This window comes from Pan troglodytes, chromosome 1 (assembly GCF_028858775.2).
Source record: "Pan troglodytes isolate AG18354 chromosome 1, NHGRI_mPanTro3-v2.0_pri, whole genome shotgun sequence".
Classification (NCBI taxonomy): domain Eukaryota; kingdom Metazoa; phylum Chordata; class Mammalia; order Primates; family Hominidae; genus Pan; species Pan troglodytes.
Genome location: NC_072398.2, coordinates 11,804,093 through 11,825,802, shown reverse-complemented (window position 1 = coordinate 11,825,802; position 21,710 = coordinate 11,804,093). Strand labels below are relative to the sequence as shown.

General features: G+C 36.7%; 1 protein-coding gene across 22 annotated transcripts in view; it reads left to right on the top strand.

The window, feature by feature from the left end:
- Positions 1-21,710, top strand: part of RYR2 (ryanodine receptor 2) — a 788,912-nt gene that overhangs the window by 304,791 nt on the left and 462,411 nt on the right. For 19 of the 22 annotated variants that reach the window (XM_063790292.1, XM_063790270.1, XM_063790307.1 and 16 more), the window contains exons 4-7: positions 1,628-1,648; positions 10,005-10,019; positions 15,191-15,265; positions 20,353-20,431. In XM_063790292.1, coding sequence (XP_063646362.1) covers positions 1,628-1,648; positions 10,005-10,019; positions 15,191-15,265; positions 20,353-20,431 — 190 coding nt within the window. The remainder of the gene's footprint in view (positions 1-1,627; positions 1,649-10,004; positions 10,020-15,190; positions 15,266-20,352; positions 20,432-21,710) is intronic. The other 3 variants (XM_063790296.1, XM_063790294.1, XM_016941574.4) reach the window with 1 other exon arrangement.

Below are 21,710 nucleotides of genomic sequence, written 5' to 3'. Positions count from 1 at the left end.
GGAGTGTGTGTGTGTGTGTGTGCGTGCATGTGTGAATGTCTGACATGCAGAAGTGAACCTGATGATGGCAAAATACAATGTCTTTGATAATCATTGATAGCACTAAAAATATGCACTAAATATGCACTAAAATAGCACCAAAAATATGGCATATTCTATTTTCCTGATAAATATTAAAAGGAAGTCATTTAATTTTTTTAGATTTTTTTGGGGAAGAGAATAAATATAAAAATTCGCCCTTTTAGAGGTAGAAAAGTGCACAATTGCACTGTGCTGGACATGCCTTTTTTGCTTCTGTTTGCCCCAGGATCTAAAGGAATGGATTCATCACTCCGATAAGTTAATGTTTAAAAGGAGATCTTCAGCTTTATGTAACAACAAAATATCTTGAAAAATGTATAGTGAAAATCAGGCCTTTCTGTTCAGTCAAGTGTTTTTCTTAAATAACAACAGTGTGTTTGTAAAATGCAAAGGAAGAAGTAAGTTCAGAACAGATTTTTCTGAAAACTAAGTAAATTACAAAAGAAGGCAAAATGCTCTGTTACAAGTAACCTATTGGATTTCATTAGGGCTTCATAAAATTCTACCTGTTTATTTAGGTTCATATTTTAAATATCACTTTATAACATTTTTGAAATAATCACTCTGTATGTTGCTTTTTATGCACATGGCTTCCCAAAAGCTTGCTTGCCAGAGCATTGGAGATTCCTAGCTAACAGCCCAAGATTTCTGCCTAAGTAGCATTAGCTTCTTACCTAATTAATGAGTTTTCTAAGGAAAAAAAATTACAAATAAACTTTCCTACATGAAGGGTGTGAAGCAAGCCACAATTCCCACAGGACACCAATTATACATTCTATTGATGGGAGGTGAGTTAAGGAAACTTACCTTTGAGATTGAGTATATCTCTCAATGTTGAAATTTTTTATTCTGATTTATTTGCAAGGAATCCTAGGGCGTTGTAGAGACAGTCTTTGTTGACATATGGCTTTTTTGTTTGTTCTGTTTACAGTGTGGGTATGATTATAGTCACTTAAGTTTTAAAGAGCCACATAATGATTAAGAGACTAACATTCACTTATAAATACAACTTTAAAAAATAATTTGATTCCCACATAACTTCAGAACTATTTGTTAAGGCATGCCTTTATATTGTGAAATTGTATGAAATGCTAGAAAGATTAGAGTAAGAGAAATTTTACTTTAAGTGTCACGAGAGAAATTGTAGTTAGACACTATGTCTCTAAATTGATCTTTTTAATTAAATCAGTTTTTATAATTAGAGGAGAGTAGTAGTTCTTAAATCAGAAGGCCTATTACGTTTGAGAATTAGAGAAATGTTCATGTTTGCTTTTAAATAAATTGGATTTTCATTATTTTATGTACCTGGTGCATTTCCAGCCTAATGTCTTTTAGAGTTCTGATTGCTAAATTAACTGAATTCTTTTTGTTTGGTGAGATTAAATGTTGTTAATGAAAAACTTGCATACAATTTTTTATGCTTTAGAATTGGAAGTAGATTGTGGTGCAAGGACCAAATTGATATCAATTCATTTAAATGACAGTAATTGAAACATTGCTAGGTATTTGTTTGTTTGTTATTTATTTTGGCTTTTTCTTTCCACAGCAAGTTGATGTGGAAAAATGGGTATGTGTTTCCATGTATTTGCAAAGAAATTGTGATCTAAAAGTGCATGCTTGCTCTCGCCTCTAATCTTTTATTTTGCTTCCTAGTGTGGCTTGTACTATTAGTGTTCAAACTAACTGCTTTGTTGTAATGAACACATGTTTTACAGGTCTCTAATGAGAACCTTATGTTTCTGGTTTTGCTTCATCTGAAATGGGGCATATTAAAGTACTTTCCATCCCTAGAACCATATAGTTTTTATATAATTTATTTTGTAATTATTATGTGCTTCTGGCCAACAGAAAGGTGTTTATTATTCATACTGTCTGTATATCTTTTGCAAAAAAAAAAAAAAAAAACCTTGACTGTTTAATCTCAAAATTCCACTGCTTAGTCCTTATATTTTTGCATGTACTGTAGAAGAAGACAATTATATATATAGTCATAGAAAGTCATAGAACCTTTTTTTTTTTTGGTATAGATGGAGTCTCAAACTATGTTGCCCAGGCTGGTCTTGAACTCCTGGACTCAAGTGATCCTTCTGCCTCAGCCTCCCAAAGTGCTGGGATTACACACAGGAGCCACTGTGCCCAGCCTTGTATAATCTTAAGCAGTGAACGTGAATGACCATGTAGAAAAACGCAGTTACAGGATTCTGGAGGCTAATTCTTAGAGCCCCCATTGTCACAAGTTGTGCAAAAAGTTATGTTGCTTCTTTTGATCTTGGTTTCCTTATCTGTTAGGAAAAAATAAAGGAGAGAGGAAATACACCAAGGTACCTTCCAATACTTAACACACCAGGATTCTGAATGGAAATTAAAGTCTCCTCAAGACTGATATTCCTACTCCACTTTTTCCCAAGAGTGCAGAACAGTGAGGCTTTTCATTGTTGAAATGTTTTTGTATTTGCTCTGTGACTTATATGAAGAATCCTTTAAGATTGACTTAACTGATGGCTTTATTTTATCTTCATTATTTTTCTGGTTTGAGGATCCAACTTTCTTGATGCAATATTTTGAGAATTTTGCCGTCTTTTCAGTGCCCTTTCAGTAGTGTTTTCCAACAATTTCATGTTCACTTGTCTTTTTTTAAAATTTTTTTTAGCCCTTTAAAGACAAGGAAACTTGTTTTTTAATTTACCATTTCTGATGACCTTTGAAAACTGTGACTTGTATGTTATGTTGCTGAGAATAATTTGAAGTCTTCATTTCTCTTTATAACCGAACTACTACTACTTTTGACCAACTATTTGTTTTTGAAATTTCCTACCTTCCTCTTTGGCTATAGTTAAAATGCTGATCCAAGATTCACATTTTTCTTGTCTTGGTAAGGGAAGCCTGCTTCCTTCTCAGAACACGTATGACACCTCTTTGTCCTGCACTTCCCTAATATCAGCATCCTACAACATAGCCCTCTGTCTTTTCCCATCCTTGCATCCCTTCACTTCCATTACACTATTTCTGTGCCATATCTGGATTGGTATTGACCAACCACTCAAGCTGCTTTTACTTACTTTGTAAATAGCATTTGCCAGTAAATAAAATCACCTTTTCACCATTGTCTAAAAGTCTTCCCCTCTGTTCCTCTGTGGATTTGGTTACTTTTGATCTGCCTGTGTAATTTTTTTCTTTCTTATTCCTATAATAATTTATTTTTATTTGTATTAAGTTTATTTGTAAATCATTGCAGTAGAGATTGCCTTCTAGTTCTAAGGAAATATCTCTGATATTTTCTGAGCTAAAAACCCTGAGGCTTAGTTTGCCAAGTGACTGGCTTTATAATCTTATGTAGCCTCTTTATTGGCCATAATCTCTTTGTCTATAGGACTAGAATCTGCTTTACTCCTTTTTTCTTAAATATTACTATCATGTCAATGCTAAAACATATTGGTGCCAAAATACATGATCATTTAGAAGTCATATAATAAAAAGATTCTGCTGGGTTTTAGAACACTGATGATCACTATGTATAAATGTTGCAGCAAATTTTAGATTGGAGCTCTTTTTTGCTTTGAAGACCTATCCAGTTCATATCTTATGCTTTGGCCATTAGAAGTTTGAAATTCTACTGTTACAGGTATACTTTGAAGGCCAACAGAAAGTAATTTAACCCTCTACCCACCTAACCCACAGACTCCTCTGTGGGGCTGGTACTTCTCTGCCCCTTGAGTTAAATTAGAACTGGTCCCATGACCTTTCTCGTATTCCAAGAGTGAAATACCCCACAGACATTTCAAGTCATACAGATCTCATTTCAGTAATTAAAATGCCCAAATCTGTATAATAGGTGAACTTGAAGCTAATTCAAGTTAACTTGTCAGGAATCGAGCTGGAGGGATGGATATCTGGGAAGCTGTTTCTTGCTTGCCCGCCGGGTTCCTCACGCCCTACTTGGTACCCGGAGAGTCTGCCACTCTCAGGTGCTGTGGGAAGGAGACAGAAGAGAAAGCTTGGCAGGAAAGGTCTGCTTTGATCATAGTGTCATGCACTGGGCTTGCCAGGTTTCTAATGCTGACTTTCTCTGTGGGCGCTTGGCATTGGTCTTTCGGGGAGCTTCCATCCCCAGAAAACTCTGACCTGAGCTTCTCTTGCTGCAGACAAATGCGTCTCCACTAGCTGGTCAGTGGCAATTCCTCACTCTTCCTGGGAGTTCTTGGTGGGCTCTGAGACAATCCCAAGCTGGATCTGTCTAGTATGGCCCCCATTTGCTTGTTGGCAGTGTGGTCACTTCCCAATTGCAGCCCTGTAGGACTATACCCAGCCTTTTGCCTCTCAATCTCCAGGCATAGGAAGACACCAGTCTACGGTGTCCCAGCTCCCAGGGTTATCAGGTATCCCTGAAGCCACCCTTGCTAGGCTTGAAGTGAGGGCAAGCTTGGGAGGCAGGCAGGATTCCAGGCCCACCTGCACTTCTCTCCAAGAAACCATTTCTTTGCTGCCTGGCCTCTAATAATACACTGGAGGTGGGCAGTCAGCTAAGGGCAGCCAGTGGATTTGCAGCCACCCTCTTTGATATCCCTGCTTAGGTGGCATAACAATATGTTTTGGGACGTGATAGTACAGGTGCTCCTCCAGTTAGGGTGGGGTTATATCCTGAAAAGCCCTTCAGAAGTTGAAAATATCGTAAGCCAAAAATGCATGTAATACACCTAACCTACAGAACATTATAGCTTAGCTTAGCCTCCCTTAAATGGGCTCAGAACACTTACATTAGCTTACAGTGGGGCAACATCATCTAACACAAAGCCTATTTTATACTAAAGTGTTGAATATCTCATGTAATTTATTGAATACTATACTGAAAGTAAAAAATACAATGATTGTATGGGTAATCAAAATACAGTTCCTGCTGAATGCAAATCACTTTCACATTGTCGTACAGTTGAAAAATCATAAATAGAACCATTGTAAGTCAGGGACCTTCTTGTAAATCCCCTTCGGAGACTGGTCATTGTTTTGTTTTGGGACAGTGACCTGTTTTAACTTCTGTTATACTTGCTTGTCTAGGGTGCGTTTACCACCACCAGATTAAGACCTTTGGGAGCCTTACAAACTTAAATATATATGAAAATTAAAATGGCTTCTGTATAAAGCTTCTGATAATATTATTCTGGATAGTTTCATCAAAGGTCCATCAATCACTTTCTCTTTCTTTCTCATTTCTCCCTCCCCTCTCCATCCCCTTTTCCCTAATTCCCTTCCTGCCTTCATCTCCTTCCTTCTCTCCCTCATCACTGTCTTTTTGAGCAGCTGTGCATCTGTTTAATCACAAGCCCACTGAGTTATCAAATGCTGCTCTTTACACTTTAAAAGAGAATAAAACTCCTGAGTACTGGATAAGAAAGTAACTAATGGTCATTTCCATCTACTCCACTCCTAGCCCTTTTCTAACCTATACCGTTGGTTTCCAATGTGGAGGCCTAGGAATCAGGTCATGAGTGGGGTGAAGACAGCAAAAGGATGAAATAGACTGTGAGATTGTTGTCTATGAAGCATTGTCTATAGACTGAGTGATGTCTTACACATGTATTTTCTCTTAAAAAATATGATGATGCTGTTGTAATTGTTAAAATCCATAATCATTTCAACTGTTTCTAACTGGAGAGTTGTTTAAAAATGCATTTTAACACACGACTGCTATTATGTGAGAACCTGCGAAATGCTTTCAAGCTATCAAGGTTCATTCATGTTTGAAATGGTTTTTAAAAATATATGGAGTCTTCTGTATTCTGACATGGGCAATTTTTTATGTGTAGGTGATGATCTGAATAGAGGGCAGGCTTTATATGTCTTCAGGACATCAGTATCCATTTGCCCTCTGTAGAAATCAATGTGTTGCTTTTGATTTAGAGAAATTCTCTATCGAGACAAGCTGGGAAATGAAGAAAGCCCTAGATACCTCTTCTATTTCATGTTTTAGGCATTTATGCAGCTCTTTGCTTTATAAACCTGTCACAGAGATAAAGTGTGAGAACTTATAGTAGCTTATCGGAATCATTTATTTTTCTTTACCCTTCTAAAGAAGAACTACATAATTGTATGTACATATATATGTCAAATTTATTATACTCAAAAGAGAAGACATTCCATTTAACTACTGTCTGTACAGAGCTGTTTATAGGTTGAAAAAGAACTTGCTATAAATCTGCCAAAAAATAGAATGAATTCTTTTTAAACATATCTGCATCTCACATAACTAGATTCCAGTGATGGTCATTAATATGAGTGACACAAGGGCATTTCAATAGAATGTATTATTATGTGTATAATTGCTCATTCATGGGCTGGTAGACAAGCCTCTTTCAGATGATTTCTGTACCTGTAATCAATATGTCTGTCTTTTCAGAGCATCTTGGACATTTTTAGCAGGGGAATCCTAGAAAGTGAAGCATTTCCATAGGATTTATATAGATATTTTTAAAGACAGGGTCTTGCTCTGTCACCCAGGCTGGAGTGTGGCTCAAGTGATAGTCCCACCTCAGCCTCCTGAGTAGCTGGGACTACAGGCATGTGCCACCATGCCTGGCTAACTTTTTAATTTTTTGTAGACACAGTGTCTCACTATGGTGCCCAAGGTGGTCTTGCACTCCTGGGCTCAAGCAGATACTCCTGCCCTGGCCTCCCAAAGTGCTGGAATTGCAGGCATGAGCCACTGCACCCAGACACATATTTTCATCATAAGAGCGATAGTTGAAGCTTTTCAACCTCATATGCCATTAGGTAGTATATATTGATATTTGGAACTCGGAATTGTTGTTAATTTTTTTATTCTAAAAATTATTGGGACTATCGTTAATTAACTATAGCTACCTAGAAATCCTAGTCTTTGGTGGCGAAATCACTTTGTTTTCTCAACATAATGAAGTTTACCTGATATTTCCTCACAAAGGAGAGGTTACCAGTTGGAGACTTATGGAGAATCCTAGCATCTTGATACGTGGAGAGGAAAAGATGGCGAAAAGGCTTAAATTTGATGTATATTTTGTGTACAGAGTAGGGTATTTTGCCTCCTTAATGGAAACTCACGCTAGGATGACTTCTGAGGCTATTCTCAAATTGTTGCATTTGATAATCCTTTTTAATGGCGAGCCCCCAAATGTATGGTGCTTTGTCACTAAATCCTTATCTATATAATTTTTGAGGAGACATTTCAATAACAGTTTCTTTTAAAAGTTCTAAGGTAGGTTTTTAGAAGCGTTCCTTTTTAAAAATCAGTTTTTAGCTCATGAAACTGAAATACCAGTTTTAAAAAGTCAAGGTTGAACTGAAAGGCATCATTATAATAGAGGAGCTTTTCTACATTACCTGAATTATTGTTTCCTTCTTTGCACCAAGAACAGATGAAATATGCATTCTCTTGATATCCAGTATTTGTTAGCAATTTTCAGAGTAAAGTATTGCTATTTGATTTGTTTTTCTATTCATAATCATTTGCATTTGCTAAGAAAGTGCCTTAGGTCTTTTAGATCTACTACACTGAGTGGCTCATGCTTACAGACGAAAGATGATTCTGCTTCTTTTTGTCATCCATTTGACACCCAGGGCCGTCTATGTGTTAAAATGTAGCAATAGCAATTTCTCTTCCTGGCTTCCATGTTAATGTAGCATGTGCCCCCAGGTTTTGCTTGTATTTGGAGCTCCATCTGATGTGTCAATTCCAGATTCATCTAAACCTGGGACACTGAGTTACTGACATCTGCAGTTTTAGCCTAAAGAACTAAAATTTCCACCTTTGTGTTTCTATGCAAATTAATCATCATCCAAAAAATTCTAAGACAGAAAGCACGTTGGAATCCATGCTGCGTGCCTGTCCTATAATTGCCCATATAGTCATCCCTTACTCTATTTTGTGTAATGAAATTTTAGCTCTTGTCTATTGAACTTCTCATTAGTGAAATAAATCAAATTGTTAATTCATTTGCTAAACTTATTGTAAGCACAAAAACGACATTCTCCACACCCAAAGAGGCTGCTTTCTTCAATATTTATCTTTATGTGTTTCTTTTTTCTACTTTCCATCATATCAATTTTTAAAGGGTTTTTGTTGTTATTCTTTTTCTGTTTGTTGCTTTTATCATACAGAAGCAGTGCTTACATTGAATTAAACTAATATACTCATCTTTTTTGTTTTAATGCGCTTTGCTTTCTTCTTTTCCCTTAAACGATCCCTTTGAATGTCTCCTGATGCTATAATTTTGGTAATATCTAGCACTTAAACCAATTTGAACAAGAAATGATTTGTACAGAAAGTTATTGTCAATAATGCCACTAATACCACAAATCTTTCATGTTCTTGATTATCTTTCGAAAATGATGTTTGTGTCTTACATCTGCTCTTCTTTCTCATTCTGCAGAAGGATATTTCAGCATTTGCTGTTTTTCAGTATTCATTCTATTTTATCGTGTATGCAGATTGCTCTCCTCTGTGTATTATTCTTCCTGCAGTCAGACATGACTTAGCAATGCCGAATAGCAGACCTCAGTCACTTGGCTGACCACTCTTTTTTTTGTTAATACCTACTACATTTTTAAAGCGGTTCAACTTAGATACCTGACAAAATCAGGCTGAGAAAATTTTCTGAAGGAAAATCTCCCAAACCTAGCTTAATTAAAAAAAAAATCTCATGAAGAAAGTATCTCTTAACAAACCATGTGCTGTACCAAAATGTTAGTTTTTTGTGTTTCTTTGAATTAAGGCTTAATAATGATTTTGCCTAATTCTTTAGTGATATCTCTACCATTAGTGAGTCACATGTGATTGGTCAGTTTAACATGGAAAGTAAGTTTCCTGATATTATGTATGATTAATATCAGTTATAAAAAGGTAACTAAACAGCCTGTATTTTCTAAGCCAAGGATGAAAGCTTCTTTACAATTTTTCCTTGAAATTGTAACATTGAAAATGAAAAAATTAGTCTCAACAGAATTTCCCTTTAATGATATACATATTACTATGTAAATATGTTTCAGGGAAAAATTGTAATATTTACAAATATATATATTGGAAAACTTTTCCTTGCTGTTTTTCTTACAACTAGTGTCTCTATGATATCTTTTCTCCATAGGACTTAGACATCAACCTGACAACAAATTCAGCCCTAAGTTTGGAAATATATCATTGTTTTCTTTTTCATACTCTTTCATCTGTGTAACTCTCCTAGGAATAAGTAGTCAAAGAAACTTTAGAGCTGTAAAGAAAAATGAAGTTATTTGTAAATTTGCATATGCACACACATACGTACACATTATGTTTTGTAGAAGAAAAGAGCTATTATATAATTTATGAAAGGAGACTGTGTCATTTTAAGAGAAAAAGAAATGTTTTTGTGATTTTTCTGTGAAATTCACCTTTCACAATATTCAGTGTCTAAGAAATTGCTTACTGTTATTTTGCATGAAATGAGAGTCGCTCATTGCAGCATATTAGTTTACGATCTACCTTACCTGTTTTAATCTACTGTTTTTATTAAAATGAGTTGGGTTGCTGTTTGTTTTTATCACTGCATTTTTATGCAAAAGACGCAAGTTGGTTTTTTAAAAAGCATTTGCAGAGGATCAATTTTTAAGATGATATCTTTTTTGGTGCTTAAATAGGTTGTCAATGGAATCACTGAAAGCAGAGCAGCATGTTTTCACAGAAAAAGGAAGAAACTAACGTCAAAACATTTTTAAAGAGTTTTGCTTGCTACGGCTTTTCTCTAGCATGTAGTTGATACTAAGTTTTGTTGCGATAACATGGTGAATGTTTTTTTTTATGTTTATTGTTTACATAGCTCCATTTAGGATAACGGAGTCTTTATAAATAAGAGATATTTTTAAGGAAGTCTTTGAGATCGTGTCTATTTAATGTTTCCTCTCTTTTCCTTATGCCCCTGCAGAAATTCATGATGAAGGTAAGACATCTTAATATATATGCTATGTATATATATAGCAGATATATTACTATATATGGATTATATATGTATGTATCTGCATATTAGTATAGCTGTATTATATATATGACAGATATATATATTACTATATATCAGCTATATATATGTGATACTTTGTATGTTTTATGTATGGTTATACACATTTGTTTTACTTTTGAATCCATGTAACTTTTCTTCACATGCTTTTAGAAGGTTTTTAAAAATCAAGCTTTGGAGCTTTTAAATTTAGATAAATCACGTTTAGATTTAACAACTCAACAAACAACATTTGACATTTTTGGGTCATATTGTAACATATTATATTTAATTAGCTAACATTAAGAATTTCTCTTATTAAAACAATTTTAGTAGCTCTCCATTTAGAGTATTCACTCTGGGGATTATGTTGACTTTGCATTTATGCCCTTTTGCATGAATACAATGGGAAATTCTTCCACTGGGAAATTAGGGGAGGCACCAAGAAACTACTTTTACTTACTCCAGGAGAAGTGAAAATAATTCAGCCAGCCCCTTATTCATTTCTCAACTAAATTGGAAAAGTGAAAATATTGTAAAAGTAGACAAATGAAAAGAGTAAAGCATGTGGACATGTCATCGAGGGAATATGTAAGGGACAGACAGGAAGAGCAGACTATGGTTATTTTAGGATATATAATAGAAAATTTTTGTTTCATTTTTGTATGCCCACTACCTTTCTCCTATAACATTTATGGGGTTTAATTTTTTTATCTTAAAAGCCAAGAAACAATGGGTAGGTAGAAAGATTGATATTCCATTAATAAAGGCTTAAAAGAATTTATGATTTTGAAAGAAAGAGACTGTGAGAAATATTAGATCAAAATTCCAGATATAGATGGAAAAGATTGCTTTGAAGAAAAGGAAGCACGTTCTTGTCAGTCTGTTGAATTTTGTGGTTAAATCCATCATGTTTAATAAAACTGAACCAGGTGCATTGTGGGACACCCTAACCTGGACCTGTTCACTACCAGTGAGAATTCGGCGTTTTGGATGGGATGACAGAACAGAGTATTTCTCTGAAGCCATCTATCAACCAGGACGTGGAACATGTTCCAGAATTTCAAATAACTCTAGCTCTTATTTTTCAGTAGAAAATATTATGATCACATTTTGAAGAGAGGACGTTAATTCCTAAATTAGACATATCATGAAACAAGAGTTTGGGTTGGAAAAATATTTAAAACAACAGCAAAATAGGAATATTTCCTCTCTTTGCAAATACTGATAACTTAGGATTTTGGGTTTGAGAAAATTTAGTTTTTCATGCTAAATCTGCATTTGCTGTATTCATTTTATCATCTCATTCTTAATTCAACTGTACAATACTGTATGGACTTCCCCTTGGGAAGGGTGAATGAAATGGTCACCTGAAACAGACATCTGAAGGTCCCTTGTGAGAACAAATGCATATAAAAACCAGTGCAAATAGAAAGGTGATGTAGAATGAGTTAAAAGCAGGTGGTATGCCTAAAATAATTTAATTAGGCCCCCAGTTCTTTTAACTTCGAGGCCAGAAGGCCAATAGTTATTTTCACACTTGCAATGGATGATCTGGAAAGGTTAGAATTGGATTAAGGGGAGGGCATATGCATGCAATTACAGTAATTTAAGTCACGTAAACAGAAAAACATGCTGAATTTTATCTCGCTTTCACCTTTCAATCATGCTTTGCTTTGGGTTTCATACGGAAAAGGCATTAACTTCTTAGAACCAGATGGATGCTTTCTTGTTGTGGGAGCCTATTTCTGCTGGTTGGTGCTAAACAGTGATGCATTAGGACTGTCCTAAGCCTGATCTGTTCCCTGAGGAGACTTTCCATGAAGACACCACCCCAAGTAAGCCAGTCCGTGTCAAATGGATGTCTTGACAATGTTAAACTGGCCTTTGCAGGCACCTTTATCTTCAACTGAGGCCAGGATTCTCATTGATTGCTACAATCCTTCAGTGACCCTGTTGTGTGATTCACTACGTATTTTATTTTTTAAGAGACAGGGTCTTGCTCTGTTGCCCAGGGTGGAGTACAGTGGCATGAACATAGCTCACTGCAACCTGGAACTCCTGGGCTCCAGTGATCTTCTGGGCTCAGCCTCCTAGGTAGTTGGGATTACAAGCATGAGGCACTTTGCCTTGCTCTGGGCCAACCGTATTTAAAAAACACAGAGCCAAAAAACAAAAAAAGCAAACCAGAAAGAACAAAATATAGAGCCGGTAATTTTAATGTGTGTGTAAACCTCTTTAGTCACACACACACACACACACACACACACACACTGTGTGTATGTATATATATATATATATATATATGAAATGTGTAGGCCAGTAGGCCAAGCTTTACGGTAAAAGGAGCACTTTCTGGTTAACTTCAAGACCTTGTCCTTCACTTTTAAAACATTTTGTTTTGACTAGTGTGGCTGTCAAGTGTTATTAAAGTTCACGTGGATTTTATAGCTTTGGAACATAAATCTGGTATGAAAAGGTGAGCTTCTATCAAAGTAATTCAAACCAGACAAAGTAAATAAAATTGTTCTTGGCCACAATAATTCAAATGCATTATAGAAAAAAAAGTGCTCTCTAAAGACAGCCTCATTCTCTGAAGGAGTATAGTTTTTCAAAGTAGATTTTTCCCTTTTCTTCTCAGTTATGTGAAAAAAGTGACTGTTTTGTTTTGTTTTTGTTTTTTTGTTTGTTTTTGTTTTTGAGACAGAATCTCGCTCTGTCGCCCAGGCTGGAGTGCAGCGGTGTGACCTCGGCTCACTGCAACCTCTGCCTCCCGGGTTCAAGCCATTCTTCTGTCTCAGCCTCCTGAAAGTAGCTGGGATTACAGGCTCCCGCCACCACGCCCAGCTAATTTTTGTATTTTTGTATTTTAGTTTCACAGTGTTGGCCAGGCTGGTCTTGAACTCCTGACCTCACACGATCCACCCGTCTTGGTCTCCCAAAGTTCTGGGATTACAGGCGTGAGCCACTGCGTCCGGCCCCCCAAAAAAGTGTTTTTTTCCAGCAGTTTTTCTTATTTTAATACCTTTTAATATCTGTTTTTAGAATAGTTCTGAGTTTTTTCAAGCAAAACATAAAGTTATTTTAAGAAACTATATGGAACAACAAGAATGTGATATTTGTTTAGTAAAAAGGTTGTCATAATATTGGATATTAAAGCATCTTTCTGTACTTCTTAAGGCACAGGTCAGTATCATCACTCTTATTCTGAAAATTTTTAAAGACCTCCTTTTCCTGCAAAAAGAAGTACAAACTTCTCGTCATAATATTTTGTACCTTCCATGGTCTTTCCCTGATCTAATTTTATAATTCCTGTGAAGTTTTTCTGTGCAACCCAACACTAAAATTCCATGATTGCTTCCTCCTTCTTACACACCTTGTGATTATATACCATGACCCCTTTATACATACTCCTTACTCAGCCTGAAGTGAGCTTCCCCATATCCAGTTTTTCATTTGACAGTTGTTTACTGAGTACTTACCATGGCCTGACCTCACGCTCATAGCTGGAGGTGAAATGATAATCAGGACAGCGTCATTGTCCTTCAGGAGTTTTCAGTCTGATCAAGGGGAGGAGGGTTCTTGTGTGGAGTGTAAGGCCAATGTACGTGTGTATACCTAGGGCTGCAGGAGGATGGGGAGAGTGACTAGCTTTGAGGAAACTGGATGAGGCTTCATAGAGGAGGTAGTCTTTAATCAGAGTTTTAAAAAGTAGAGGGGGAAAAAATCTGAGTATAAATGGGGCTGTGCCATTCAAACCTGTGTCGTTCAAGAGTCACATGTACATAAAATATGTAAAAGTTTCATTCCATTCTTATAAAAACTTTATTAAATTATAACATCAATACATATTTATTCTATACAGTTTGGAAGTTACAGAAGAAAAATCCTTCAGTTGCACTAATAGAAAAAAACTACTGAGGCTTTCGTATTAAAAAGGCTTTATAAGGCAGGGAGGACTAGAGAGAGGGAACGTTGTATTCCGAGATGGGGCAGCATGAAAGCAGTATGGCATATTCAGGGAAGGGAAAGGGGGTATGTTTGGAGCACAGGATGATTGAAGATGAGGCTAGAGATGAGTGAGACAAATGTCTCTCTGTGCTTCTCAAAGTGGTCTCTGGACCAACGGCATCAGCATCACTTGGAAAATTATCGAAATGAAACTTCTCTGTGTCTACCCCAGACCTACTGAATCAAAATCCCAGTGGTAAGGGCCAGGAATCTGTGTTTTTACAAGCTCTCCAATGTAAGAAGCACTCTTCTATTTCATGGAAAGGGATTGATTGGATGCTTCCCTATAAGCAATTGGGAGGAATGAGAAGTTTTTAAGCCTGGAGGCATTATGATCAATTTTGTGTTCTAGGAATACTCATTCGTTGAATCAACGTTTGTTTATTTATTTATTTATTTATTTATTTATTTATTAAGATGGAGTCCTGCTCTGTTGCCCAGGCTGGAGTGCAATGGTGCAATCTCAGCTCACTGCAACCTCCACCTCCCGGGTTCAAGCAGTTATCCTGCCTCAGCCTCCTGAGTAACTGGGATTACAGGCAGGCATCACCACGCCCAGCTAATCTTTGTAGTTTTACTAGAGATGGGGTTTTGCCATGTTGGCCAGGTTGGTCTCGAACTCCTGACCTCAGGTAATTGCCCGCCTCGGCCTCCCAAAGTGCTGGGATTACAGGCATGAGCCACCACGCCTGGCCTGAATCAACATTTATTTAGTGCCTCTTGTATGTTCCGCATGCAGGTAGGCACCTGGAATACAATGGTGACTAAGGTACCATGGTTCCCACCCAGTGGAAACCATAATATAATGGGAAAGAGATTATTATTAAGTACCTTATGAATAAATAACTATAATTATGATAATTATTTACTGATACCAAGTTTATTTTTCAAGAACTAGATAAAATGCTAATCCCATAATAGAGGTTACATTAACTTTACTCCAATGTATACATTATTTCAACAGCACTTTGCTTGTCTGCAAGAGCTCTTAATACATTCTTTCCTACTAACGTTCCTTTGAGAGCAAGAGAGTATTTTATCAACTTGGTTAAGTTACTCTTTTGTGTTTTTCTCTCTTGTTCTCCTTTTTTCTCTTCTCTCTAAAGACTGCTCAAGGTGGTGGTCATCGAACACTCCTCTACGGACATGCCATATTGCTGCGCCATTCCTATAGTGGCATGGTGAGTAGGCATTTGATTTCATCTCCCTGTGGTCATGCTGATCCATTTGGGGGTACCTGGTCTGCAAATGCTGGTAGCATCATTTCTGCAATGGTATTAATGAGCTTGAATGTTTGTGTTCTTTCATATCTTTGTACCCTTGTTAGTTTCTCATGTAAAAGATGAAAGTCAGCTCAGATGACTTTTAAGGTCCTTTAATTCTATCATTATATGATTACCATCTTCAGTATCTTACTTTTGATAGAGTAGTTTTAGGAGGAGAGAGGTGTAAGAGTCAAATAACATATTTTCTTTTCTGATTTTGTTTTAGAGAGTTGATTTATTAGAGAAATAAGGTATCTTTATTGAAAGATCAGATTTAAGAAAATCTACCTGTGAGCTCCAGTATTAATTGTACTCACCAACTTCTTTTTCTTCTTCACCAGGTTTCTCTTTTACCACATCTGCTCCTCCTTTCACCCAGTTATTCACTAGGCTTCTCTTGGGCACAGTTTTCTTATTCTTTGCCTCATGTATATATGCACATATATATGTGTATATATGTAAATGTTTTAAATATATATTTTATAAATACTTTAATGTATTCTTAGCTATTACATATACAGCTGACCCTTGAACAACAGAGGAGTTAGGGGTGCCAATCTCCTGCACAGTAGGAAGTCACATATAACTTTTGATTCCCTCAAAAGATAACTATTAATATCCCCCTGTTGACCAGAAGCCTTACCAATACCAGTCAACACATATTTTTTGTATGTATTATATACTGTATTATAATAAAGTAAGCTAGAGAAAAGAAAATATTAAGAATATCAAAAGAAAAAAATATTTTCTACACATAAAGTGGAAATGGATCATCATAAAGATTTTCATTCTCATTGTCTTTGTGTCAAATAGGCTAAGGAGGAGGAAGAGGAGGAACTGGTTTTGCTGTCTCAGGAATGGTAGAGGGGGAGGAACATCTTAGTAAGTGGGCCCGTGCAGTTCAAACCTGTGTTGTTCAAGGGTCAACTGTACATAAAATATGTAAAAAATATGCAAAAGTTTCATTCCTTTTTTTTTTTTTTTTGAGATGGAGTCTTGTTCTGTTGCCCAGGATGGGGTGCAGTGGCGCGATCTCGGCTCACTGCAAGCTCTGCCTCCCAGGTTCACGCCATTCTCCTGCCTCAGCCTCCTGAGTAGCTGGGACTACAGGTGCCTGCCACCACACCCAGCTAATTTTTTGTATTTTTAGTAGAGACCGGGTTTCACCATGTTAGCCAGGATGGTCTCGATCTCCTGACCTGGTGATCCGCCTGCCTCGGCCTTCCGGAGTGCTGGGATTACAGGCATGAGCCACCGCGCCCGGCCTCATTCCATTCTTATAAGAGCTTTATTAAATTATAAAAGCAATACATATTCTATACGATTTGGAAGTTGCAGAAGAAAAATTCTGATCACACTAATAGGAAAAAACTGTTGGAGGCTTTTAAAAAAAGTTTTAATCTCTTCTGTCCTTAAGGCTTTTTTTTTTTTAAACATAATTGAGATGTTACTACGTTACCAAATGTATATCATTTTGTTTTTTGAGATAGGGTCTTGCTGTCACCCAGGCTGAGGTGCAGTGGTATGATCATGGCTAACTATAGCCTTGAACTCCGGGACTCAAGTGATTCTCTTGCTTCAACCTCCTGTGTAGCTAGGACTACAGGTGTGTGCTACCACGCCTGGCTAATTTTTAAATTTATTGTAGAGATGGGAGTCTCACCATCTTGCCTAAGCTGGTCTTGAGCTCCCAGGCTGAAACGATCCTCTCGCCTTGGCCTCCCAAAGTCCTGGGATTACAGGCATGAGCCACCATGCCAGGCATGATTTTCTTTTCCTTTTCTTGTAACATAAGCATTTTCCATGTTGTTTACATTGTCAACATAATTTTAGTGGCTACATGATAGTTCAATATCTAGAATATTATACAATATCTGTAATAATATACTTGATCATTCCTTTTAAAAAGTAGATGATTCCTGTATTATGTAAATTGTTCTAAAGCAGAAGACTACGTATCAATAACACTATCCAACTGGATTAAGAAAATGTGGCACATATACACCATGGAATACTATGCAGCCATGAAAAAGGATGAGTTCATGTCCTTTGTAGGGACATGGATGAAGCTGGAAACCATCATTCTCAGCAAACTATCGCAAGGACAAAAAACCAAACACTGCATGTTCTCACTCATAGGTGAGAGTTGAACAATGAGAACACTTGGACACAGGAAGGGGAACATCACACACCGGGGCCTGTCGTGGGGTGGGGAGAGATGGGAGGGATAGCATTAGGAGATATACCTAATGTAAATGACAAGTTAATGGGTGCAGCACACCAACATGGCACATGGCACATGTATATGTATGTAACAAACCTGCACATTGGGCACATGTACCCTAGAACTTAAAGTATAATAAAAAATAAAAATAAAAAATACCACTATCCAACAAGGGCACACAAATTTTCAATCTCAATCATGGATATTTATGTGATAACTTGATTTTAATTGTCTATTTAATGAAATTCAAAAGTATAGGATGAGAAGTATAGGAAATACATGGATGTGATTTTAATGATGATTTAATAATATCATTTCTTTTAATGTGTTACATCACATGAATAGGTCAGATAAGAAAACTTGTGATCATGTTAGCCAGTGCTGGAAAGAGTTTTTAATAAAACTCAATGCTCATTCTTAATGAAAACTAAACATTGATTAATTCCTCAGTGATAAAGATTATCAGTGTCAGATCAATAGTGAATATTGTAATTGTGAAATGCTGAAGCCATTTTTTAAATCAAATTAACTAAAATAAGAATATGTTTTATCTACCATTGCTAACTAACATTGTTCTGGAAATTTTGGCTGACATGTCAAGATATAAAACAACATAAAACAGTTTCATAAAGTGGTTGGATGTAAGAAAAATATGTAAAAACAATTTGTATAGAGCAATCACATATTAAAATTTTATGAAAACAATTCCACATTCTACAGCAATCAAAACACATGAACTGCATGAACTAATAAATGTGAGGGTTTCTTTTAAGACAACTACTCTCTATACATAATAGTTGGGCTAAGAGCCTCAACTTGGTTGTTAGATTTGGATTCAGTCTGTTTGCCACATGCTGGACAGCCTGGGATATTTTGCATAATCAAGCCTGTAATTACACCTGAAATGTTTATACATTCATTAAATAAATATTATTTGGCATCTACTATGTGCTAGGTACTGTTTTAGGTCCTGGATATAGTAGTGAATAAGACCAAGTTCTTGCTCTCTTTAATTAACACTTAGTAGAATAATCATAGTATCTACCTCAGAGTTACTAGAAACATTAAGGAGAAAGCATATGGTAATAGTTATAGTTACAGTGCCTAATACTGTACTTGTTATTGAAAAAATTACAGAAGACTTTAATAGGAATCACTTCGTGTTTGTCTGGGAAGTCTGATTATTGCAAAGTTGTTACCTTTTTAAAAAATAAAGGCAGATGTTAAGCACAATTTGTATTTAAAGTCTATAAACGTAGGGGATTATCGTGGGCTACCTGTCTTGAGGTCAGACTGACACTTCTGCTGCGGCTAAAAACAAGTTTAGGGACCCTGGGAGCCTCTTGGCTATAACCTTGGTAGCCATTGCTTTGTAGTTAAGAGTCAGAATCAGAATCTGCAGGTCAATTTGATTTCACATCCCCATGGCACTGAATTCCACCTAACATACCAGCATATCTGCCACCGATTGGTTCATCTGCCTTCTCACACTCACAGACACACACCTAGCTGGACGGGCCCTGTACCATAATAAGACATTTCTAGCCTTTGCATTATTTTTCCAGTGATTCTAAAGGGGGCTTGCTGGCAGTGCACTTGCTTGGTGATGGTAGTGTACTTTGAGTTCCTACCACATTCGTCTTTGTGTCTCTGTTCTTACAACACTTTGTGGCATGGGGGTTGGGGAGCAGTAGGCTTGAAAAATGATCCTAAACTTTGTGTCCAAGAATATACAGTTAGGAACACGTAAGGGTGGGAAGAATAAGGAGATGATGGTGTTGCAAGAGTGATTACTCCTGTGGAAATGCACGTGTATGTAGACACACAATAAACCTCATTTTAGTGCAGTGACATGCTGTGCACCAAAATAAATTCTAGGTGGATTTCAAAGAGTTAAACATTTTTAAATGGAAACAAAACTAGAAGATAAAAGAGAATAGTCTTCAAATTTGTTTGGGAGAAAGACTTCTAACTGTCAGACTACATTGTACTTTTGCAGATGATCATGAATATCACATGAAGTGAGAGATGTACAAATACATCCCCAGTTACTTGTCTTCCTGTACTGACAGAGAACATTTCCTTTGTCTTTTATAAAGGAAGAAAAGACTACAATTCCTTTAGGATATTGCCCCTAATGCATGCTGTTCTGCCTCACAGACATTTAAAAATCTGGGCTTTGTGCAGAAGCATCCAGATTTTCAGGAAAACACTGAGAACAGTAGGGATAGATGGATGCCAAATTACAGGTCAGAATAAGACTCTGCTGGTACAACTGTAAACCTTAACGATGGCTGGTCACTGTGGCTCATGCCTATAATCCCGGCACCTTGGGAAGTGGAGGTGGGAGATTGCTTGAGTTTAGGAGTTTGAGATCACCTTGGGCAACATAGGGAGATCTCATCTCTATGAAAAAAAAAAGAAAGAAAAGAAAAATTAACCAGGTGTAGTGGTGCACACCTGTGGTCCCAGCTACTTGGGAACCTGAGGTAGGAGGATCACTTGAGTCTAGGAGTTCAAGACCAGCCTGGGCAACATGGTGAAACCATATCTCTACAAAAAAGAAAATAATTAACCAGGCATGGTGGCATGTGCCTGTAGTCCCAGCTGCTCAGGAGGCTGAGGTGGGATGACTGCTTGAGCCCAGGAGGTTGAGGCTGCAGTGAGCTGTGATCACGCCACTGCACTTCCAGCCTGAGCTACAGAGCAACCTTGTCTCAAACACAAACAACAGACGAACAAAACCTCTACTTACAACTACTGATTTTGTATTTTGTAGTATCTGTGCTGCCTGTCCACCTCCCGGTCTTCAACTGATAAGCTGGCTTTTGATGTTGGCTTGCAAGAGGACACCACAGGTAAGCATCTTGTGCTGTGGGAAGCCAGGTTCAGAGAGAACCCTGCAGGGGTTGGATTGGAAGAAGCCGGGAAATACGATACATGGGATGAATGTTCTTATGGATGGAGTCAGGAAAGAATGTTCTAATGAAAGTTTTTCCTAGAAGGGGGAAGTGTATATCATTCCTCTTGGTTATTCCCACGTCATTAGTTGGATGTTCAAACTAGGCTTCAAACCTTATTCTTCTTGTAGGTTTGGATAGAAAATTAATATTTACTACATGATTTACTGGGTGTTAGCCATATTAATGTACACTAATTAGTTTGTGAAGTAATTCTACATGTCTCTCAAAAATGTTTTTAAGTCTGAAAATATAACATACTTGATGCCAACATTCAAATAAAAAGATAAAAAATGAAAGTCTCCTTCATTTCTCTGCCCACAGGGCATTATTCTACATACCTGTCCAAGCAGACATGCATTTTCAGATTTGTGAAACAAAAATGTATATGTTAACACGTTTTTTTTTGGAGAATCAAAATAGGAGAACACAAACTTGATGTTCTTCTCAATACTCTGAGGACTTTGCATTGACTTTATATATCCCTATAAAATTGGACTGTTTTGTCTTTTACAATAAGCATGCATCACTTTGTAATTAAAAATAAAGACCAAGTAGAAAAAAGAATGGAAGGAAATAGTTCAACTTTTATTAAGTTGTTCCCTTCAAGAGTGAGATCAAGCTATCCTCTCACTCCACTCCCCCTCTTAAAAGTATTTACCTGTATTTACTAAATCTTTTACAAACAACAAAAAGGTAAAAACAAAGCTATGTTTACCAGCCTCATAAACTTTTTAATAGACCAATGCATCGTCTTATAAAAGAAATTCCAAGAACCCCTGGCACCAGAAAGATAAATAAATATATTATTCTGATTTTGTTTTGTACAGGCTCTATCATTCCTCTGTATTTTTGCTAGTTTTTTAGTTTTCTTATTCTAGTTAATGTATTTCAGCACACAGTTAAATTAGAAACTTGTCAGTTCTCTCTTCAAAAGAAGTAAAAGACACAGACAGTCTAGAATTTGTTTTCATACATTGAGAAGATTATGTAATAGTCAAAACAAAACAAGTCAGTGTTTTCTCCGTGTCCTGATTTCCTTATGCTACTCTGTTTTTTCCCATAGTTCCCTACTTCTTCTGAATTCCTCAATTATTTATTGTATTTATTTGTTGTCTGCCTGCCTTCATCAGAATTTAACTCACAAGGCAGATAATTTTTTCTTCCTTCTTTATTG